General features: G+C 59.5%; 2 protein-coding genes across 2 annotated transcripts in view; one reads left to right on the top strand and one right to left on the bottom strand.

Moving 5' to 3' along the window:
* MACROD1 (mono-ADP ribosylhydrolase 1) overlaps nucleotides 1–23,572 on the bottom strand; it is a 142,897-nt gene that overhangs the window by 85,296 nt on the left and 34,029 nt on the right.
* FLRT1 (fibronectin leucine rich transmembrane protein 1) lies at nucleotides 13,647–15,671 on the top strand. Its single transcript, XM_047876821.1, has one exon. The coding sequence runs from the start codon at nucleotides 13,647–13,649 to the stop codon at nucleotides 15,669–15,671; it is 2,025 nt and encodes a 674-aa protein (XP_047732777.1).

Below are 23,572 nucleotides of genomic sequence, written 5' to 3'. Positions count from 1 at the left end.
AGAGAGGGGAACTGACCCAGAATTCAAGGTCCTGGTTGTCATGCAGGTTGTATGACCTTGGACAGGCCCCCCCTTCTCAGTGTCATTGCCCTGCACAATGGTCCTCCCTGCCCTGCGAGCTGGGCTGGTTTGTCTCAAGGCTCAAGGGAGATGGCAAGCAGAAATGACCTGGAAAAGGATAAGGCACACTGTCCCCTTGTAGACAGTGTGTATGTACAGACAGATCCAGCCAAAGTGGAGTGGTGTAGACATGTGGGATTGTGCACTTGGCTTTCTTTCCCCCTTTCAGGTTCCTTTTAATACGGTCATGATGTTATTATTTATAACAAGAAGTAAAATTGTAAGCATCTCAAGTACTTACAAGTGGAAGCCTTTGTGATGTTGACCCAAAAAAACTGATTCTTTGGCACCAGAGCAGAGACCTGGAGCCTATGGGAACAGGGGAGGCGAGGGGTGGTGAGCAGAGAACGTCCTGTAGGGGGAGTGCCTACGAGCTGGGCCAAAGTGGCCAGGGGCAGAAGAGGGGCTCCCGTGGCTGAACCTTTGGGACTGCGCAGATTTGTTTTGCCCTCTGGCGCTTTGACCCCATAGGAAGTCCCCATACAAGCGCTCACTTTGTTTGCACTGCGTGGTCCCAGCCTCCCCCCACCCCCATCCAGTAGTGCGCCCACTGGGGACGGTAGATGTTTGCCAAGAGGGCACATTTACATATTTATTCCCGGGCCTTGTTTGGTTCAGTGAGCTCAGGTGGCTAGTAACGCATCCACACGTGGGAAGAGCTCACACCTCCAGGCACCGCCGGCCAGGCTGACCCAGCATAGGCAATGCTGGTTGGACCCGCCAAGAGCCTGGCTCCGTCCCCGATTTTCTTTTTTTTTTTTTTATTATTTTTTTTAACTTTTTTTTTTTTAAACGTTTATTTTTTTGAGACAGAGCATGAACGGGGGAGGGTCAGAGAGAGGGAGACACAGAATCCGAAGATGGCTCCAAGCTCTGAGCTGTCAGCACAGAGCCCGACGCGGGGCTCGAACTCACGGACCGCGAGATCATGGCCGCTTAACCGACTGAGCCACCCAGCCGTCCCCGATTTTCTAAATGAGAAAGGAGAGTGGAGTTCCCGGGGTGCGTTTAGGCAGCAGCTACGGGGCTCTGCCGCAGAGAGGCAGATGTAGTCCCTCCCTTTCAGGACACCATGGGTGTGTGTGGCCCTGCACCCCGAGGGGGAGGGTGGCCCGACGCAGGAGGGGAGGGGTGACATTGGGTGGACTCTGGCAGGAGTAGGGACAGTGTGGGGAAGGGCCTGGAGAGAGCCGCCTCGGGGCATTCCGGGGGATGCTGATGGGCCAGGCAGGGCCGGGCCTTGTGGGGCTCTAGAAGCTGCTTAGGACCCTTGCCTTTATCCCGAGGACCGTGAGAAGGGCCCGGCGCCAGTGGGATGAGGCTGCCCTCCTGGATCCATAACTTCCAAAGCAGAACTTGGGCGGTTTCTCTCTGTCGTGGGGCATCGGCGGCCATGGCCGGCCGGAGCCTCTGGGCTCTGAGGACACTGCCCCCGTCCTCTCTAAATACGGAGGCCCAGCTGCCTCCGCCTCCACCCCCAGCGGTACAAAACAATTTCCTCGCCCCGGCCAGGGAGGCAGATGACCTCATTGGACTGTTTCCATCTCTCCCTTTCGTAGAGAAATTACAATTTATAACTGGATGCAATCGCGCGGGTGTAACAGCAAGATGGATCCGGGCCGTCACCCCTCATGCAAGGGCTGTCCTCGTCTCCCCTCCCGCCCCACCCCTGCCCTGAGCTTTGGAGGGGCCGCACTCCGCCTGCCTGCTCGTACTCCAGGCATTTAGCAGGGCCTGGCCATGCAGGACCTGCGGGGCTTGCTGGTTCTTGAACCTCCTTCCTCTCGGGGAGGCTTGTCCCAAGGCTCCCCCGTCAGCCTCGGCCTGCGCTCCACCTGGACAGCACCCACCCCTCGTCCCACACGCGCCCCTGCCGCGCTGGGCGTCCGGTGGGCAGTGCCTCCCGCCCCCAGTCTGGGCTCTGGGCTTATTAAAACACGCGCCCTAAATATCCCTGTTTTTATTTGTAACGGCCCCAGACAACACGCCTTCCTCAAATCGGCCACCTTGGGCCCGACAAAGAAGACCGCCCAGATGCAGCTGAGCCCATCTGGATCCGATTTCAAACCAGAGCTAACACTCTCAGATGTGTAATAAAAGCCCTTTTCCAAAGAGGGGCTCCTGCAGGGGGAATACGGACACCGGGGCACCGCAGGGCTGCAGGGCGCCACGCTAATGAGAGGCGATCCAGAGGGATCGGGTTTTGTTTTGGGTTCTGAGGAACAGCCAGCCCTGCCCCCAGGTCCCTGCGGAAAGGGGAGGATGGCCTCAGAGGGCACTAGGGGTGTGGAGGCCTGACCCCGGCCTGGGAAGTGGAAGGCCAGGGACTCTGAGACCCAACTTCCCAGCTTCCCCGATGCTCCCGCTTCCCGAGGCGGCGGCGGGGAGGAAAGGCGGTGCTGTTTCTGGAAGCCGAGACCGCGGTGGCCCAGTTGGATCCTTTGAATGACATTTAGCAAGAGGAGCAGGTGCTGGGGGAAGCGGAGCCAGCTCTGGACCGTGCAGGCAGCCCCCACCATGGCCAGGAGCCCTCCGAACTTCATGTTTCTCTCTCCGGTCCTTCCGCCCTCCAGGAAAAGGAAACCGGGCAGCTTTGAGGAGGGTGCTCTGCGTGGCCCCCTGTTTGTTATCTGGATTGCGGAAGAGAAGGGAGATGGGGGAAGAAGCATCCCAGCCCCCTCCCGGCTCCCTGGAATGTGGTGCTCCGGAAAGCAGGTTCCAGAGGGATGGGAGGACAGGCGGCTGCAGCCCAGGCTGCCTGTCCCTGTGCGGCTCCTAATTTCCCTGGGCTTAATCGCTTGTATTGTTTCTTGGCAGGTGAGGAGGCAGGGAGTGGGTGCGAAGGCCTCCCTTTTGGACAGACGAGACCAGGGGACGAAGCAGGAAGAACGCGCCCCTCCCCCGCCCCGCCTCCCCAGCAAGAAAACCTTCTCTAGGAACAGGAGAAGCCAAGCAGGACTGAGCGTCCACCGCCCCCCCCCCGCCACCCCACCCACCCGAACATCTTTCCAGAGAGAGGCATGTGGGGCCTGACAGCTCAGCGGCGCATGTCAGCAGCTTCAGCCCCGCGGTGAACATCTGAACTCCTCAGCGGGGTAATGGACCCCCTCCTTCCCCCCCGGAGACACAGCCTGAGTGGCAGGAATACCGATCCTTTGGAGAGTGGCTCCCTCTCAGCTCTGTCACGCAAGAACGCTCTCTGCACCGGGGCCCATTCTGCCGAGTGACTTAAAGGGATTAAAAAAAAAAAAAAAGAAGAAGAAGAAAAACTTGGTGAAGAAAAGGGGGTAAAAGCCACGCCGAAGCTTTGCAGAGGAGGTGGCGGCCAGCAGACAAAAGGGCAAAAGTTGAAAGAGGACAGCGAGAGGCCACCTCCGCGGGATGGACGCCAGGCTGTAGGGCATGCCTGGGGAGCAGGGGCCCAGAACACCCTCAGGCTGCACACGGGGGTCCCGGGGCTGCAGGGGGGGGGGCCTCTGCAGACCCCTCATGCACGCCCCTCACTCCGGGGGGAGAGGCCAGCGGTGCCTGAAGCCTAGGGGACAGAGGATGCCGCTCCAGACCCGAAGCCACGTCTGAGCACGAGCAGGGTGTCCTCCCTGCTCCCCGGGGCGCCCCCAGCTCCACGCAACACCCCGAGTCTGTGGCCCGTGCCTGGGTGCCAGGGCCGCGGGGCCAGAATGTGACTGTGTCTGGGCCCAGCTCAACCGGAAGCATCCAGAGCAGAGACCCCAGCCAGACCCAGCAGGTTCCGGGGCTGCAGCTGAGGAGGTAAGACGCACGCAGATGGGCTCTGGGTGGCCCAGGAAGGCCCCGTGACTCCTCATGCCCAGAGAAGGCATAGCACGCGAGACGGCTGGGGCCTGCTGCTTCCCGGCTGGGTTGCACTGCACTGGGGCGTCACAGAGCCCCCCCAGTCTGCAGCTCCAGCCCACCCGCCCCACACATTCAATTCAGGTAGTTTGCCAGGGGAGGGGTCTTTTGCCACCCAGTGAGTGGCCTGTGTTCTACCCCGGGGTGAGCCGACCCAGGGTATAAGGTCCTGGCCCTTCTGGGCATAAACTGCGGTGGGGGGGATGCTCCAGCCTGGGCAGGGGCGGGGGCGGGGAGGTCTTACTTTGAGCCCCTCTGAATTGTGCCCAAAGGGGGCGGCAGTGAGGCCTTGGGGGGAGGCAGGACCTTTGGTGACCGGGGCTACTGGCCATGGCACCTGCTGCCCTCCAGCTGGAGGGAGTCCTTCCATCCAGGTCTGCCCCTGCCCTGGACGGAGGGACCGAGGGTGGGGTTGACCCAAAGCTACCACCCAAGACCCTGCACCCACTGGCCCTTGGGCATCACTGCTCTCTGGCTTCCAGTCCAGCCCCTCTTTGGGTGAGAGTGGCTTGCTGAGGGCCCAGGGAGAGGCAGCAAGTGTCCCAAGATCACACAGCAGGCCAGAGGGCCCCTCCTCCTCACTCAGGCTGCGGAACCTCCCGGGCTTGTCAGGTGGGGAGCTGGGTCCTGCCTGGGGGGCAGGGCCTACTCTCCCCAGGCTCCCCCGAGGCCAGGAGGGAGGGCTCGTGCCTCCCCAAACACAAATCCCAGGCAACTTCTAGGAGCGGCTCCCAGGGCAGGGCAGGGAAGCCCCAATTCATTACCAAGATGGAAAATGACACTTCTCTGCACGCTTCCCCAGGAGAGGGGCTGATTTATGACTGCGCCAGGGCCCGGGACATTCGTCAGCGCGGCGCGACGCGCACGCCGTCTGCGGGGGCATTAATAGCCGTGTTATTAGCCACCGGCGTGAAAGATGCCCTGCGGATCGGCTATTTGCTGTTATTTATTATAAAGGCGCGCCAGCCCGGCAGCGGGCCGAAAGGCGTCACGATCGCTGGGAGCCCGAGCTCGGCCCCTGCCCACCTGGCCTCCCTTTCCCCATCCCTACCACGTGTCCCCCACTCCCCGGTCATTTGTCCCTATTCAACTCCCAGCCCCTAGGAGGGGCTGGGGGCAATTCCTGGAACCCACCGCTGCTCCCCCAGGCCTGTGCCCCAAATATTTATGGAGACTCTGCTCAGCGCCGGGCTGTTTCTGGTGAGCTGTGCGACTTCCTTCCATCCCAAGGCAGAAAGGCAAAGAGAAACAAACCGGGCTGTGGGGCCGGGCCGATATGGGTTGGCGCCCCATCCCTCCTGGTGTGAGCAGTGTGACCTCGGGCACATCCCTTCCGCTCCCTGAATGTGCTCCCCTTTGTGCGCTGGGGGCGCAGTCTCTGCAGGGCTGTGGCCAGCTGGAGGGGAGGGGAGGTCATGAAGGATCCAGCAGGCAGCAGGCGCTCCCCCTTGCCAGCTACTGCCACTAATGGGTCCCAGCCCCTAGGGCTAGAAGGGTCCACAGACCTGTCGGTAGGGGAAGCCGCCCCCATGAGCCCCTGTGTTGGCCACTGTGCACCATCACCCTCCTTGTGCCGATCTTCTGGGAAAGGGTTTGAGAGTTCAGAGCCAAGGCTGGAGGAGGAGGGCAGGGGGAGGAGTGGCTGCGGCTGCTGGGGGTTATCTCTCTGCCCTGGACCAATCCCTTCCGCTCTCTGGGCCTCGGTTTTTCCTCCTCTGTGAAAGGCAGATAATTTCCAAAGTCCTGTACCTCCCCGATTCCGGGGTCCTGAGGGTAGGCTCCACCCTTGCGCATACCTGTGGGGTAGGAGGAGAGAGGCCAACTTAAGAAGGCGAGGCTGGCCTCTGGGGCCTGGAGGTAGATCTGTGGTTGGGCAGCACCAGGTCATAAGAGATGAGCAGGGGGGCAGACAGGGGTCTTCCTCAGGTTTCTCTCTCTGGGGCTGGGGAGGTCCCCCCTGGGCAGGTGAGAGGGCAGGAAAGACACCTGGGAAGGGAAGGGCACTGGACGGCGAGTCCAGGGCCCGGGTTTGTGTCCAGCTCCTCCCCCAGCAGTGAGCGGCACGATTCAGACAAGTCAGTCCTTTTTCCTCTCTGGGCTGTCATGGTGAGGGCACCTGAGTCGTTATCACCTCCTAGGGTGGGGCTGAAGGGGGGCCGGCCTCTCCCGCGTCTCTCCCGCTGCCTGCTTCTAGGCTTCAGATTGTGGGGCCTCCCTTTTGGCATCGTCCTGCACTCGTGCGTTCAACAGAGGTCTACGAGCATTCCCGTGCCAGGCTCTGTACTAGGCTGGTGAACAGGACAGAACATGCCCTGGGTTATAGGACTTCCCATTCTAATGGGAAGGGCTGGATAATCAATTCACGATCGATACACAGGACGGGCTGCCCAGGAGCAGGGCCCGCGTCTAAGGGATGCCACACAGCTCCTACGGGGCCCCACCCCCAGCCGGCTCCCAGCCTCTGCTTTAGTATCAATAAACATCACCATACCCAGTCTCTCCCTCCGCCCCTGGCTGCTAGGATCCTGCTGGCCGCTTAGAAGCCCAGCCGCGCTGACCCTGCAAACCCAGGGGTCCCCACCTATTCTCGGGGGCTGGCACCAGCCCTCCACTGCTGCCTTCTCTCTTCCTTCCTTCTGCCCCCCCCCCCCCCCCCGGCAAAAAAGGCCGTCACGTCCCTCTTCGGCCTCCCGAAACTCCCCTTCCTTTCCTTTTTTCCTTCCCCAAAGGAATTAAGCCTCAGTCCCGGCAGCTTTACTAAAAACGCACACAGACAGACAGAAATATCAGGTGCAGGAATATCTTATTAAATCACGCGGGGAGAGAGAGAGAAACAAAATTACACGTGTCTCCTTTCATCCCCCCACTCCCTCCCGGCCCTGAATAGTTTAATATCGAACACTGTTATCAATATAATTAACCTCCTAAGACACAATTTTAAAGTCTTGTTTTTTAAAGGGATTTGCATTCTCTGAAGTTCAGGACATCCCGCTGCCCGGCACCGCCCAGACGGCCCACGCGGGGAGGTGAACTCGAGGTACATTTTTAGTGGATTTGCATACCTGTCTGCAATTACCGCCAGTGGTAACAGCTGATGCATAATGCATGCGGCATGAAATTAGAAAAATAATTAACTTTAGGGTTTAAAAGAATCCCCTACCCCCGCCCTCCCCTCCCACTACAAGTTCTCAATGGCACCCGTGGATAAGAGCAGGAGCAGAGTTGTGCAGGCCTGGGCTGGGAGGGCCTTGAGGGTCGTGGCCGCCAGCCCCCTGCCGGAGGGAGGTGCCTCCAGTGGGCTCAGACTGGCCTGGGCCTCAGCTAGGGCTTGGAACAGGCCCGCTCACCCAGAAGTCTGAGGGTCCCCCCTCCACCTCTGGCCCACACTTCACATCTATACCTGCAGGGGGCGCTACCTGCTGCTAAGAACAGCGAAGGGTCCCCTGTTCCAAATGGAATGCTGCATCAGGCCCTCTGCTCAGGGCTGCTCAGGCTTGCAAACAACCGTAGCTTACACCCAGGGAAGCGGATCACTTATGGTGCCGTCTTACGGAGGAAGGCCTGAGACCTGAGGCCACCCTCAGCAGGTGGGGCAGCTGGACGGAGCCCAGGCGAGCCCCCTGGGCTATCTGCCTTACAGGGGTGGGGGTGGGGGGAGCCTGGAGGTGGGGGGAGCTCTTGCCAGGCCTCGCTGAGCTCCAGGAGGCAGAGGCCAGCCGCCTGCCCCATGGCCCTCCTCTTTCCGTGTTGCCTGTGGGTGAGCTGGAGAGGTGGGGAAGGAAGTGTGGGGCCCCTCGTTAACTTAAACAAAGGTTTGCTGAGGACTCACCACAGGTATGGAGGTGATCCTGCCTTGGTGAAGCTCCCTGCCTGGGTGGGGGGAAGGGGGGGGGAAGTCTTGGCTCCTTTTGGGGCCAGGGTCCCCTGTCTCTCCCCTTCTGGTCTCAGAAGCTGCTTCCGTCCCTAGTCTGCTCAGCACATCTTGCTCCGGCCTCCGACCCTGCTGTTCCAGTAAGGACCAGAGGGCCTGGCAAGGTTTAGGGAAAACACAATGAATGCTCATTGCTGAAGAGAAGGACCAGAAAGCGGAGGGGGAGGGGCTCCCCGGCCAAGCTCGGCCAAGACAGCCGGACAGCTGCCCTGAGTGGGTCATAGGAGCTCCTTGGGGCCCCTCCCGGGAAGGATGGAGCAGCCCTTCCTTCTAAAACCACGCGTCCTGTGCTGGGCCCTCCGCGCCACCCTGTCTTGTCATCTTCCGGGGAGAGTGGGGCTCTCGGCAGCATGTTACAGAGGAGGAAGCTGAGGCCCAGAGAGGCGTCGCTGCAGTTCACGCAATTGGGAGCTGGTGAGGCCAGGTTCGAACCCAGCTCTGTTGTTCCCCTCCTTGATGCTGGTTCCCACGCCTCCTTCTTGGGGTCGGCACCACCTGGAATTTTCTGATTCCTAAAGTGGGGGCTGAGACTGTGCCTGGCCCTTCGGGGCACCCAGCCTCGGGATGTCCCCAGACGAGTTGCCTTCCCTGGTGAACAGGAAGGCAGGCCAGGGCCCGGGGGCAGGAGGAGGCCCGCCCTGCCTTCCCTCTCCTGCCCGGGACCTCCAGCTCCTTCTAGAAACATGCTCATACCTAACTGTGCCCCCCAGGACCTGCAGCGGTAGATACCAGCTCCTATCCAGCATGCCCGGGGCCTGGCTAGGCCTTGTGTCCTGCAGCTGCCCCCTGCAGGCGCCCTCACGCCAACCGTCCCTCCCAACTGGACCCCCCAGGAGTCCCTGGGCCTCTGGCAACCCAGCTTGATGGGACTTGGGGAAGACACCAAGCCAGGGGTTCCCGACAGGGAGGTGCCTCCATTCAGCTGGCAGAAAAATAACCACCAGTGAAGTGGTTGTGAGCAAAGCCAACGTGGAGTCAGCCTTGCAGAGGCTTCTGGGGAAAGCTTCCTGGACGGGGCTCTAAGGTGAAGTCTTGGGGAGGAGTAGAAGCTGGCTCAGCCAGGCTTGAGCGGGGGAGGGGGCGTTGGTGTGCAAAGATCAGGAACAGCACGGAGCAACGGCCCAGAGGGAGCACGAGGGAGGTCAAGGCCTTTAGGAATCGGGGGCTGGGCTGCGTCTCAGAGTTCCAGGGGGACCAAGGCGAGAGCTGAGCGATGAGCCCCACCGATTACTCACATCCCTTCCCGGGGCCTGGACAGCTCCCCATGAGAGAGAGGCTGGAGCAGTCTGGGGTAACCCAGGAGGGTCGTGGTGTTGCTGGGCCAGCTCTGTGTGGCCCAGGCTGTAGCTTGAGGCGTGGGGCTGTGGATGCACAGTTTGAGGTAGAGGGGACCCGGCGTCACAGCGATTGACAAGGGGTCCCTATCAGGAGGCAGCTTGGGCTACAGGCTCCCAGTCTACCCTGGAGGCACGAGAGAGGCAGTGGGGTGAAGAAGGGGTCCCTGGAGAGCAGAGGAAAGAGATAAGCAGAGCCTAGGCAGGCGTGCCTGGGGGCAGTCAGAGAATCGAGGCAGCTTTTATACCTCATGCGTCGGGTATGTACAGGTTTACGAGGGTAACTGTGCACGTATTTTCTCATTGAGCCCTCAAAAGTAAGTTCCCCTTACAGGAGAACTACTATGATCGCGTTTATAGATGAGGAAATTGAAGCTCAGAGAGGCCGAGCAACTTGTGTAAGATCCCATCGTGGCAGAGGCAGGACTCGAACCCAGGTTCCTCTGCCGTGCAAGACGGCAGGAGCTGGTGACTGATGGAGAATGCCAAGAATGATGTTCCAGGTCCCCCCCTTGGCTACTGGGAGTCTATATACCTCCAGTCTGAGCCACTTCCCTGCTCCCTTCCCAGGGAAGGATCCTGCTGTCAGTCACGGAGCTGGTAAGTCGTAACTCACATCATGCTGAAGTCTGCGGAATCCGCACAAGTGACCCCGTAAAAGACGGGCAATTTACCGGGTTTAATTTGATGGCCACATAAACCATCAAACACACAACAAAGGAATAAAAAGGCCACCTGGCACCCAGGCAATTAAAGGCTCCTCCAGCAAGGCATGCCTCTTCCTCCCCACCCCCCAGGCCCTGCCCTGCTTTGCAGCCTTGGGGAAGGGGCGGCGAGGGGAGGCTTGAGCCAAGATGGATGAGGCCCGCAGACAGGGGAAGGGAAAGGCCTTGGGTTCCTGCCTCCCAAATGCTTCTTGGTTATCCATCAGGCATCTCTGAAAGGTGCAATTTAGACTCTATTATGATGCCAGGGCCTCTGGAAGCTGAGGGCTGTGGCCATGAGCTGAGCAGGCACCGGAAACTGATGTCTGTGCCAGAGAATGTGGTGGCTGGCCTTGGCTTTGGCCTTAACAAGTCCGCCCCTTGCTCAGGGCACTGCCCCAAAATGGCCAAGCCCAGGAGCCACCCACATCCCATATGCCAGGACTCGGCAGCTGACAGATCAGAGAAGGTGTGTATCCTCCGGCCAGATGCTGGGGCCCGGGACAGAAGGATTCAGACGTGACCTCTGAGACCAAGGCAAGGTGGCCTTTGAGTAGGCCTGAGCCTTCCTGTCCCCAGCACCTGCTCTAGCCCTGCCTCTTTGCTCCTAAGCATCTTGAGACAGGATACCCAGGCTCCATAACCTTCGTGTGTATGTGACAGGCTGGCATAGATACAGACACGCATCTGTGACGGGGGATGGGTGAGACCTGGCTGGTTGGTACACCCCCGCCCCCCGCCCCCCCCCCCCCCCCCCCCCCCCCCGCCGTGCCTGGGTTTATCCCTGTCCTCTGAAGGCCAGCACGTCCAGGTCTATGCAGCAGCTCTGTTTCGAGCCTGTCCTCTTGTATAGTTTGGGCCGGTGCCCTTCTCAATCCTGGATGTAATGAGAGGTGAGGGAATCTGGTCGGACAAGGGCCAGGCAGTGTGGGATGCCCACGCTCCAGCTGGATTTTACAGGATGACTCTCGCTGACACTGAGGGCAGGAGGGCTGGGCAGCACGGTGCAGGGCTCTGGAGGGGGATAAGAGAGGGAAGTGGGCCAGGGCAGCCGAGCCAGGGCAACAAAGACGATCGAGAAATCCCCCAAGTGCAAGCTTGAGTGCAGGAAGCAGAGACCGACTCTAAGTCCCAAGGGGCGGGGCTGGGCGTGGGCTCAGGACCCATAGCCCCGTTTTCCAGGGGCTGGGAAACGGGCTTCAAGGAAACAGGCAGGAATAAGCAGGCAAGTGTCCTCAGCCCCTGGGGCCAGCAGGTGCTTGTAGAGGGGGCTTACGCTGACTTCAGGAGCCCAGAGTGTTGGACAGGGTCTCATCATTCCCCCGCTTTGTCCGGGCTTTCCACGGGGTCCCTCTGGCCCCACGCACAGACCCCATGCACCCTTCCCCCTTGCCCTCACTTGCTTCTAGCCAGCTGCCCTCTGCTGGCCCTTGACCTGCCTCGGGTCCACCTCATGGACGAAACTTCCTGCGGCTAACAAACAGGGCCTGAGGAGGCTTAGTGCGCTAACCATGGACAAAGCCTGAGCTTGCTCCCGAGGGCCTCGGAGCTGCCGAGATGATCTGTCCAAAGGCCCCTGTAAATGCAGATGAGGGGCACGAGTGTGTAGGGGTGAGTGGAGGCATTCCTGCCTTGCTCGGCACCTCGGTGATCACCGATGCCAGGCCACACCAGGCCTACACAGCCCACGGTCCCTGCCCTTGAGCACCTGAAATTTAGTAGGGGACGTTAAAGCACTAATCCCCCAACGGTACAACCTGCGGCCCACAGCGATGGGCACGAGATGAAGCACCACGAACCCAGCGGCCCGGGTTCTGGCCTGGGCGCCCCCTTACCACTTCTCAAGTGGTCTTGGGTGTGCTAACATTCTGTGAGCTTGAGTCTTCTCTTCTGTCCAGTGGGACTCAGAAGAGCATTGACCTCAGGTTCGCTGGGAAGGTGAAGTGACTTAAACATTCATAAAGCTCTAGGAGAGGTCTACACTATACTGGGAGCCACCGTCCCGCCAGAATGGAATCCCAAGCGGCTGGAACGCGGGCTGGCCCGTGGTGGGGGCTCCCTAAAGGTCTGCTGGATGGACGAGTGGGTGGATGGGTGGACACATGGATGGAGCTGAGGGAGGCTCTGTCTGCTAGGAAGGCCTAGCAGGGGAGGGGACATTTGAGCATGGTCCTGAAGGGTGAAGATGGCTTTGCTAGACGGATCGGAGCGGTCGTCCGGGGCATTGAGAGGCACGGACAAGGGAGAGGTTTGATGTGGCTGAGAAACGGAGATGTTCAGTCCCCCGCGCACGAGAGAGGTTCCCCACTGACTCATTCGGCGAGCAGGGTCCTCACTCTGCTCCGGACACCAGGCTGGGCCGGCTTCGGGCTGGGGCCGCAGCTCACGGTCCGAGAGGCAGTTGATCGGGTCCCGCCGTGGAAAAGCCTTCGTGCACCTAGAGGCACGCGGCAGACCTTTGCCGGCCGCACGAAGACACCTTCCCGGCTGAGGGTGAAGGATGATTTCTCCTTAATTGATTTTTTACTATGAACAGTAAAATAATATGAGAAAAATCTATGCGGCAATTTTTCCATTTGTGAAAACCGAAATTACACCTTGCGGCCGGTTGCTTCAGCATGGACCCCTCCCTCTTTTTATTTGTGTCATTTCTTTAAATGCAAGAAAACAGATACATACATACATACATACATATATATATATATGCACATATATATACCCACATATGGAACAGGTATATATATATATATTTATGGAGCAGGTATATATATATTTATGGAACAGGTATACGTATATACAGACATATATATATATATGTATATATGTATATATACATACAAATGAAAGTTGCATGATTTGGGAAGGGTGTGGAATAATTTCCCGCACAACACAGAATGCAGAGCTAGGGAGGGCACGTCTGATAAAGGAGTTTTCTGTAAATACACAAGAAAGTGATTCCGTTGACACCTCGTTGTTCTGTCTATAAAATGCATGAGTGACAAACAGGACATGTTGTTTTAACACCAGACAATGAAGCTCCTTGCTCTCCACTGCTCACCAGTGGCTAATGCTGGCAGCTTCTTTTTTTGCAGGTTCTACTGACACCCCCCCCCCCCCCGCCCCCTCTTTGAGGCTCACAGGCCTCATGGCAACAAGCTTCTCCTTCAGACCCTGGGTACGAGCCAGATAGGGATGCGAGTTTCCGTTCCAGTGAGAGATAGCGGCTCTGAATCCATAAAACACGCCTTAAATCCATCCCATCAACATTGACCAGCCACTTTCACCATTGGCCATAAAGACTGGCTTAGTGTGAAGTCTCGAAAGAAGAATCAGAAACTGCGGCGGGGCTCTCACTAAATTAACCTCACCCGCGGCTCGAAATCACCGTCCGGGAGGCCCGAGACCGTGGCCGCCCGATTCACAGACATCTTTGCCCCCGATGAGATCTGACGTGGGCCAGACGTCGCTCGAGTCTGACCTCAGCCCGAGGGATCGCCTGGGGCGTAACCTTGGCACACAAAGGGCCGCGGGGCGTGCACCTCCAGGCTCGACCTCTGCCCCGCGGGGACCCCCTGGCGGCCGGCGGGTGGGCGCCGTGACTGGCTCTCACCGCACGTGTCTTGTGCTCATTGCAGGTGTTGAGGCTCCAGATCGGGCGGGGCCCGGCCCCCCCAGCTGTCCACCATGGTGGCGGCACACCCCACCGCCCCCGCCGCCGCCACCCCTGCTGCCACCGTCACAGCCACCGTCGTGATGACCACGGCCACCATGGACCTGCGGGACTGGCTCTTCCTCTGCTACGGGCTCATCGCCTTCCTGACGGAGGTCATCGACAGCACCACCTGCCCCTCGGTGTGCCGCTGCGACAACGGCTTCATCTACTGCAACGACCGGGGACTCACCTCCATCCCCGCCGACATCCCCGACGACGCCACCACCCTCTACCTGCAGAACAACCAGATCAACAACGCCGGCATCCCCCAGGACCTCAAGACCAAGGTCAACGTGCAGGTCATCTACCTGTACGAGAACGACCTGGACGAGTTCCCCGTCAACCTGCCCCGCTCCCTGCGGGAGCTCCACCTGCAGGACAACAACGTGCGCGCCATCGCCAGGGACTCGCTGGCCCGCATCCCGCTGCTGGAGAAGCTGCACCTGGACGACAACTCCGTGTCCACCGTCAGCATCGAAGAGGACGCCTTTGCCGACAGCAAGCAGCTCAAGCTGCTGTTCCTGAGCCGGAACCACCTGAGCAGCATCCCCTCGGGGCTGCCCCGCACGCTGGAGGAGCTGCGGCTGGACGACAACCGCATCTCCACCATCCCGCTGCACGCCTTCAAGGGCCTCAACAGCCTGCGGCGCCTGGTGCTCGATGGCAACCTGCTGGCCAACCAGCGCATCGCCGACGACACCTTCAGCCGCCTGCAGAACCTCACCGAGCTCTCGCTGGTGCGCAACTCCCTGGCCGCGCCCCCGCTCAACCTGCCCAGCGCCCACCTGCAGAAGCTCTACCTGCAGGACAACGCCATCAGCCACATCCCCTACAACACGCTGGCCAAGATGCGCGAGCTGGAGCGCCTGGACCTGTCCAACAACAACCTCACCACGCTGCCCCGGGGCCTGTTCGACGACCTGGAGAGCCTGGCCCAGCTGCTACTCCGGAACAACCCCTGGTTCTGCGGCTGCAACCTCATGTGGCTGCGGGACTGGGTGAAGGCGCGGGCGGCCGTGGTCAACGTGCGCGGCCTCATGTGCCAGGGCCCCGAGAAGGTCCGGGGCATGGCCATCAAGGACATCACCAGCGAGATGGACGAGTGCTTCGAGACGGGGGCGCAGGGCGGCGCGGCCAACGCCGCGGCCAAGACCACGGCCGGCGACCACGCCTCTGCCACCACACCCCAGGGCTCGCTCTTCACCCTCAAGGCCAAGAGGCCAGGGCTGCGCCTCCCCGACTCCAGCCTCGACTACCCCATGGCCACGGGCGATGGCGCCAAGACCCTGGTCATCCACGTGAAGCCCCTGACGGCGGACTCCATCCGAATCACGTGGAAGGCCACGCTCCCCGCCTCCTCTTTCCGGCTCAGCTGGCTGCGCCTGGGCCACAGCCCGGCCGTGGGCTCCATCACGGAGACGCTGGTGCAGGGGGACAAGACAGAGTACCTGCTCACGGCTTTGGAGCCCAAGTCCACCTATATCATCTGCATGGTCACCATGGAGACCGGCAACACCTACGTGGCTGACGAGACGCCCGTGTGCGCCAAGGCGGAGACGGCCGACAGCCACGGCCCCACCACCACGCTTAACCAGGAGCAGAACGCAGACCCCATGGCAGGCCTGCCCCTGGCGGGCATCATCGGTGGGGCCGTGGCCCTCGTCTTCCTCTTCCTGGTCCTGGGGGCCATCTGCTGGTACGTGCACCGGGCCGGAGAGCTGCTGACCCGAGATCGGGCCTACAATCGGGGCAGCCGGAAAAAGGATGACTATATGGAGTCAGGGACCAAGAAGGACAACTCGATCCTGGAAATCCGAGGCCCCGGACTGCAAATGTTGCCCATCAACCCTTACCGCGCCAAAGAGGAGTACGTGGTCCACACCATCTTCCCCTCCAACGGCAGCAGCCTCTGCAAGGGCACGCACACCATCGGCTACGGCACCACGCGGGGCTACCGGGACGGCGGCATCCCCGACATAGACTACACCTACACATGATGCCAGCCCCCCGGGCCGCCTCCGCCCCAGCTCCCGCCTCCTCCCGGCCTGGCGACGACGTGGCTTTGCCCCAGCCTGCTGCCATCCCGTAGAGCAAGGAAGAGAAATTCCACGACGACTTGCCCAGCAGAAAGCCAAGTTTGGGAAGGGTTGACGATTTCATAGAACGCGACAGTGAAAGGAAAAAAAAAAAAATTTTTTTTTTTTTTTTTTTTCCTAAAGAATCGAAGGTAGGAGGGGGATTTGACGTTGGTGAAGACATAACTTATACCAAATTATGCCAGCTGGGGAGGGAAAGACTAAAAAATAATATGGCAGGCAGGGTTGGGTCAGGGTTTTTTTATTTTTTATTTTTTGTTTTTTCCTGAACTGGAAAGATACTACCTGTACAGCGTCTGTGTATGCCTCACGCTCTGTTCAGGGCCGTCACAAAAGAGCCGTCAGAGAGAACGGCCAACACGCGAGGCCCCCATGCGGCTCCCGCTGCCGGCCGCTCGTTGGCGACAACGTGACGGAAAGTTTTCCGGCTCCTCACAAAGGAGAGGGGGAAGAAGAGATCCTTCGCTACGGAGATATTGTCCGGAAACCCCTTCCCTGGTTCTTTCCGTACCATTTCCCTTGCAGGTTTGCAAGAAAGAGCATGTCTTTCGCTGCATTCTTTGAACGATGGTGCGGGCGATTAAAAAGCAAACTTTCTTGTTCCCATGCCGCAACCCTCTTCAGTTCCGTGCACCATACTCCGTGGAAGCCCCACGGGAGCGGTGGGTTTCCCAGCCACTCGGAGGTGCACCTATCTACCTGGCTATCTCTATGTCGTGTCTCTAAATACAGATGGGTAGATAGAGCCACATACACGGTCCTTAACTACTTCTTGGGTCAGTTCGTACGATTTTCCTGAGACCATAGAGTCACGAAAATGTTGTTTTCTCCTAGAAATCATTGAGTAAGTAGACAAAGTGTCTTGGGGGGGGCGGGGGGAGCAGACAATGCTGTTCCTAAAGGCGGAGGTGTATCTGTCCTGGTCGGGTGGCTCAGGAGACCCTAGGGAAGGGGTGGTCTCGGTGCGACCCTATCTCAGGTTGGCCAGAGCTGGGCCGCGCTCCTTTCTGATACAGAGAAACGCTTTCTCTGACTGCCAGTGTCCTTGTCTCTCTCTCTCTCTCTCTCTCTCTCTCTGTCTCTCTCTCTCTCCCCGCCGCCCCCCCAACACACAGATACAGTCACCTCAACAGCGACTTTCTGTGTTTCCTCTGTGCTGTATGCTTCCTCCCGGGACAGGTAATTGGTGCAGGGACTTTTTCTTTTTCTTTTTCTTTTTCTTTTTTTTTTTTATCAGCTGATTAGACCTAATGGTTTCCATGGCTGCTCACACAAAGCCCAGAAAAAGACATGAAAATTCTCAGAAGAGCCCTGGGAGACAGCAACCCCCCACCCCCACCCCCGCCGAACGCAGAACACTCAGCCGCACCCACCCCTGGCACCCTGCTCTGGAGAGGGGAAGACCAGAGCTCCAGAAAGGCCAGCAACGGAAGGGTACGGATCTGGGGCCCTCGGAAGAATTCAGGTTTTATGTCCTCCCTCTGGAACCCGTGTCGCCACCATTTATCAACTGGCATTGCGATTTGGTGAGCCGTGAGATTAAAACCATAATGAAATAATGGCAGCAGATCTGGAAAGAAGGGCGGGGCGGTGCCCGGCCTTCTGCCGCCTCCCGCGCCCCGGCACCCAGGGAGCTTGGGTCACCACCTGTCAACGACGGGCCGCTTGTGCTCTGCCACGGAGGAGCGATGTCAAAGGAAAGGCACTGGTCCGAGGGCAGGGAGGATGAGAAGGTGTCCAGCTCCTGGTGGTGGCGTTTTCAAAAGGCCTCGACTGCTTTGACAAAAAGCCAAAGGCGGGGGCAGGAAGCTGAACACAGGGCCGCCAGGACGGGCCCGGGGGCCGGCCACTCGCCGCTCGTGACAACATGTGACTGGCCCCTTCGGTGAAGAGGCAGGGGTTGAAAGAAGTGGACACAACAGCCGCCTGAGCGGGGTGGAAGAGAGCGGGTCTCGCCTGACGGGGAACGCCAGCTCCCCAGCCCCAGGGAGAGGCGGAGGGCATGGACAGCTCGCTCTAAACTAAGCCTCCCACCCCCTCACCCCCCCAGCCCGCCCTTCCCCACTTGAATCATTTTCTCATACAATGAGATCAGGAGAGAGATTTTTCCAAGCCTTAATTTCATGTCTCTGTGAAGGTCGCCCTCCCTTTGACCTGCAGCGCCCCCGACTCAGGCCCTTTCCGGCAGCCTGGGGAGGAGCGGAGGGTAGGTGAGGATGTGGGGCATTGGCTCAGGAAGCAGGGGCGGGGGGGAGGGACCGAAGCCCGAGGTCCCTGCTGTTTCAGAAATGAGGTCCCCTCCCTCAAGGCACCACCCATGCCTTCTCCCGGTGTCCCAGTCCTCGGCCTCCCCACGGCCCCCCTCCAAGTCCCTACTGTGGCCACGCTTGGTCCCCCAATCTTACTCCGGGTCCTCCTTTCTCCTGGTACCACACCGGGGAGAGGTCAAATCATCCATCCTCTTAGAGGGTAGGAAGGCATTTGGAGAACGGCAGGTGGCCCTGTAGAGCAAGGGCCTCCAAGGCCAGGCCTGGGCGGTAAACTTCCCTCCCCCACAGCACAAAGCAGGCCAGAGCCACCTGGGCCTGAGGACACTCGGGTCTCCTGCTCCGGGGGCTCAGGTGGGGGCTTCCCATGGGCTCGCTGCAGGCGTCCCCCTGAGGATAGTGGACACCCGCCGGCCAGGCCCTGGGGCCCGCTCTCACGCATCCCACCTCAGCATCAGACATCCTTCCAGAGTCCTTTCTGAGCGAAGCTCCCAAAATCCTGCCTTCTCCCGGCCCCTCGAGCCAGGGAGGGGGCCTGAAGCCACATCCACTCTGAAACCATGTCCCCTCCTGGTCCAGCTCGTCTGAGTGTCCTCATAACACAACGAGAGATGCTGCAGGGGTGCCCGCCGCCCCCCCCCCCCAGCACCCCAGCAGCGCGTGAGGATTCAGGAGCCAGGGCAGATTCTGTCTAGAATCTCCCCTCTGTGGGCGGCCGCCCTGACCCTTGCAGCCTCGAACTAGCCGGAACACCCTTGGCCTCAGCGTTGATGAGCGCATTTTGTGGCATTTATAGCAGGTTTTAAGTTTAAAAAAAAAAAAAAAACAGCCCACGACACTTCTTTGGTTAAGTGGTTTACCCTTCGTGGTAATTAGACGTAGTGATTAGAATCTCTTTTCTATTACATGGCAATTTTCCTTTAAATTTCCCCTAAAGAAGAAGAAGAAGAAGAAGAAGAAGAAGAAGAAGAAGAAGAAAAGAAAAAGGGAAAGAAAAGGCAAGGAAGGAGGGAAGGCAGGGCCAGGCGAGTAATTTGCATTTTGCGAATGAGGCCTCTTGTAAGCTCAGCTCAGGCGTGGGGCCCAACGTATGGAATGCTTAAGAGATTACTAAGAATAAAATCTATTAATTAGTCATACTCAATTCCGCAGACATGATGTGCATCAAAAGCTTCTTTTCTTCCCTTTTCTCCTTCCCTTTTCCTGCGGCCTCCCCGAGGAAACCTCCATCTTCTCTAAATTGGCTCCGGCTTCCTGGGCTGGCTTCCTGGGCTGCCTCCACGGTAACATGGCGGCCGTGTGGCTGACTAGAGGGCCTCCCCCATCCAGGGCTGGGATGCCAGGTTTGGGGGCAGGAGCTGGGGCATTGGTCCCTTCTGGCTATGAGTGACAAACTGGCAGGGGAGGTGACAACAGCTGGCAGGATGCAGTGGCGGGGGGGGGGGGGGGGGGGGGGGGGCGGGGCAGGCTTCCCCACCCAGAGCCCAGAGCCCATGCCTGCCTTGTGCCTCTTCTCCCTCCCTCTTAGGGATCTAGGGAGATCCACCAGGAGCAGAAGGTGAGTCAGGAAGGGTTTCCAGAGAGATGGAGGGAAAGCGTGCTTTGTAAATCCACAGCCTCGGTTTCCCCTTCCGCAGAGTAGAGGGTGGGCTGAGGCAGGAGTCTGGCTACACCCAAAAAAGCTGGGTGTTCCACAGGCCAAGTAAGGGCTCCCCCCTTCCACTGATTCTGGAAGGTTCTAGTTGGTCCAGTGCAGGTGACGGAGGCCCAGAGCAGGAGGGATGAGTCAGGTGAGGATCCCTGCGGCATCTGAGAAGGGCTGGGCAGCCTGCCCAGGATGCACCTGAGCCTCCCTCCTTCACCTGCTTGGAGCCCAGGAAGGAAGAGAGGACACCCCCCCCCCCACCACCACTACCAATGGCAGCTCAAGTCCCAAAGCCAACCCACTCCACTCTAGAAATCTGCTTCCTGTGGAACACGCCAGGGAGAAGGACGGGGCTTCTGAGCCTCACGCTTATGAAAAATACAACAAGGAAAATTGGATGCGGCAGACAGGGAGCAACGGAGCTGGGAAGGCAACCAGGAGAGAGCTGGGGCGTTTGCTGGAAGGAGGGGCTTCAGGGTGCACAGCGGCCTGTGTCCCCAAGGACCAGACCTTGCTCTCGGGGCCAGGAACACAGCCAGGCTCAGCTGTGCCCGTCCCAGGCATCCATGTCCCCTCCCTGCACTCAGATCAGTGCAGGTGATGGGCGGAGGCCCCGAGCTGGATTGGCGCCAGAGTGAGTGCTAACAAGCAATTCACAGCCCTGCACAGGCCTTCCAGAATGCAGACAGAGGAGGCATCTTTTTTCTTAAGGAGGGATAAAAAGGCTCAAAAATGCAAATCATTACCGTTTACAACCAAGCGAGTCTGCTAAATTGATTAGAAGAGATTAAACTCCTTGGAGGTGAAGGGAACGGGGGATTTTTTCGCATTTTATGAACCTGCCCCCCGTGGCACTGTGCAAAGCGGGGATTTTCCGGCCCGGCTCGGGGCCTGCCCCCGCACAGCCCCAGGAGGAGCTGGGGGTCCGCGGCGGCCGACACCACGCAGGCCGGAGTGCTCACAAACGGCGCTGCGTTGGACAGAGACTGGGCTCAAGCACTACCCTCCGGGAAGGCAGTTCTGCCTTCCTCCAGTGCCTCGTGCAGGGGGCCTCTGGGCCCGGGGGGGGGGGGGGGGGGGGGTGTTACGTCTGACCTACACAGATCACTCAGAAGCAGTCCCAGCTCCCAGCAGAGGCTCTGCCCCTGCCCTCCAGGTTCTGTCCGCCTTCGGGGTGAAAAGCGAGGTGAAGTGGTTAGGCTAGTTCCTTAGAGGCTAAGACTCTAGGCCATGAGCTTTTCTGCCTCCTTTCTGTCCCAGGGCGGGCCTGTGACTCATTCGGTGCTGCGGAGAAAAGCCGAGTGGGGCCAGTCATAAAGGGAACGCTGAAGGTCAGGGAAGAGAAACTCTGGGCCAGCAGAGGAGTTCGATAGTGAGCCCTCTGTCCCTGGGAGCATTCAAGCACTTGATGGGGATGTGGCAGATTATTTTCCTGCCTCGGCCAAAAGCCTGGTTCTTTGACTGGAAGGTCCTGGTTTCCCCCCTTACTTTATCATACCCCAGGGCCCCGTAAGGAAGATAGCAAGAGATGTTGACCGGGTTGCTCAAAACGACCAGTGTCCCCTGAAAAACCCCAGGTCAGGGCCATCCCACCGCCAGGCGGCCCAGCCCCGTCAAAGAACTGCTGGGGCCACCGGAGATGCTGCCAGGGTCCCATCCTCAGTATCCAAGAGGCACCGGGAGAGGAAGTGCATACCCCAGCACTCCCTCTCAGAGTCTGGATCTGGAGGTTGGAGGGTGACCCGCCCCCTGCGGCGGGTCCCAGGCTGCCCCCGCCACCCCTCCCCCCAACCTGCTCTCCGTGCCAGGGCCCCTGCCCCGCCGAGCTCCCTCCGCTGTCCCACCACGGGCTCTCTTTCCCACTCAAAGCACTCGGCACTGCCGGCTCAATCCATCCATCCCGGCCAGGTTGACGGCTGCCTGGGGCATTTTTCACTCTGTGTTTTTAAGCATTTACCATTTCTTTTGAAATGGTCCAAGTAGTTGCCTGAAATATCCACGCCTGCTTCTTTAGAAACACTCACAAAAAGATTCCCTTGGCTCCTGAGTCCCCCCCCCCCTCCCCACCCCTTACTCCCCCCACCTCTGCATTTTTAATATATTGTTTCTCTCTGGTTTTGGAAATTCTGTTGTTGCTGGGGTCAGACCCGCATTCTCACTGTAAGCGGGATGGTAGGTGTGCCTAAGGCCCCCGATGCCGCAGGGGCAAAGCCAGGCTTTTCTCCATGTCGCCCCTGAAGACGGCAGACCTTCAGTCTGGGGGCAGCTCCCGCCCTGCTCCCCGCTGGAGAGCCCGGCAGGCCCTGGGCTTTTTGAGACCACTGTCACTGCCCCCTCGCACTCTGTTACTAAAGTGCCGGCTTATGCTGGGAGGGCAGTCTGGGCATGCTTGAGGGCACCTGGTTCCCTGTGCGGGGGGCTGACCAGGTCCCCACGTCCTAGCAAAGCTAGCCCCTAAGGCACTTGTGGCCACCACCGTGCCCTGGCCCGTCTTCCCCACACCTCCCCACGCCGTCCTCACCCTCCACCTGAAAACCCAAAAGGCCGAGTCTGGGGAGTCTTTGCAGGAAGGTCCTTACTGCCACCGCCCCTAAATCTGTTTTATGGCCATCAGGGTGCACGTCCCCGTGCTCCTCTGTGCCGGGTCCCTGAGGCCCAGCACAGCGCCTGGCACACAGGGGTGCTCTGTCTTCTCTTCTCTGATCCTCCCTTCCCTTCTCGTCCACCCCCTCGGGCTCAGGTCAGAGGGCCCAGGCGGATGGATGTGTTGGCAACGGCCTCCCTCCCATCCTGCCCCTGCCTCACCGCAGCCAGCACAGGGAGGGGCTCCTCTAAGCGACTTTTCCTCTCAGAAGCGGTCCCTTGGCCCCACCGATCACCAGCTGTGAGCCTGAGGGGGAGAGCCCGCCACTTGGCGAGATCTAGCAGCCAGCCGGGAGTGACTCAGTTTCCTGTCTCCCAGCTGAGCCTCAGGTGGGTGACGAGGATGGCAGAGAACTGGGTGCCGTCCCACCTTGTCTGCCGCTCCCATCCAGAAGCCCTGCGCGCCCAGCCACCCATCTGGGGGAACCAACCTGGCTTTCTCCTGCAGACAGAAAAACCAATTTGACAGGAGCCAACAGTCAAAGCCGCAGCAGACACCAGCAGACACGGGGCCGCCACACGCTGGTCTCCCTGGAGCCGGGCCGCCCGGGGCACTTTCACCTGCCCTGTGCAGGGGCCCTGTTTGTAGAGTCCCACCCAGCTCCGGACGGCTCGGTTTTTGAAAGGTTCTGGGCACCCAGGAGGCAGACAGAGGACCCCGAAGCTGGCCTTAGGTGTTTTTTTTATTTTATTTTTTTAACCCGGCCCAGCTGAGAAACCCACCCTGGCGTCCAGGGCCCAGCGCCAGGCTGCAGCATGGGGGGGATTCTCTGGATGGAGGGCCCTGGTGCCTTCCGGCTCGTAAAGAGGTGCTGAGAGCCGTGGGGAGGAGGCAAAATAGCCCAGCCCTGGAGGGTCTGTCATCTGAGAGGGGGAGAGATGGTGCGGAAGGGCGGGGGAGGCTGCGGGGTTGTGAACACAGGCGCGCCACAGGCGTAGCAGGGTCGCACGGTTCGGCTGGCTGGAGCGGCCGCCTGCTAATTATGAATGTCACCAGGCAGGTGTGAGCCAGGAGGTAAAGGGCAAGAGTAAACGAAAAGAAAACCCCACGCGTGGGCACTGCAGAGTGAATGTTTTTTTAAGAGCCACCAACAGCAGTTCCCTTGCCCGATGTTAAAAGGTTCTCTGTATCTCATTTGGTATTGTAAAGATTTCTGGAGCCACCCGGCACTTCGCCCAGGGGGCTCCCGGTTCCAGCAGTCAGAGGAGGAGAGGGCCAGGGAGGGAGGAGGGGGTGGGTCCCTGCG

Source organism: Prionailurus viverrinus, chromosome D1 (assembly GCF_022837055.1).
Source record: "Prionailurus viverrinus isolate Anna chromosome D1, UM_Priviv_1.0, whole genome shotgun sequence".
In the NCBI taxonomy this organism is placed as follows: domain Eukaryota; kingdom Metazoa; phylum Chordata; class Mammalia; order Carnivora; family Felidae; genus Prionailurus; species Prionailurus viverrinus.
The sequence above is the reverse complement of the archived record's forward strand: the minus strand, read 5'-3'. Positions and strand labels throughout refer to the sequence as shown.

What these genes read in the sequence shown, in the direction of transcription:
- FLRT1 (XM_047876821.1), top strand. Translation starts at nt 13,647, where the DNA reads ATGGTGGCGGCACACCCCACCGCCCCCGCCGCCGCCACCCCTGCTGCC.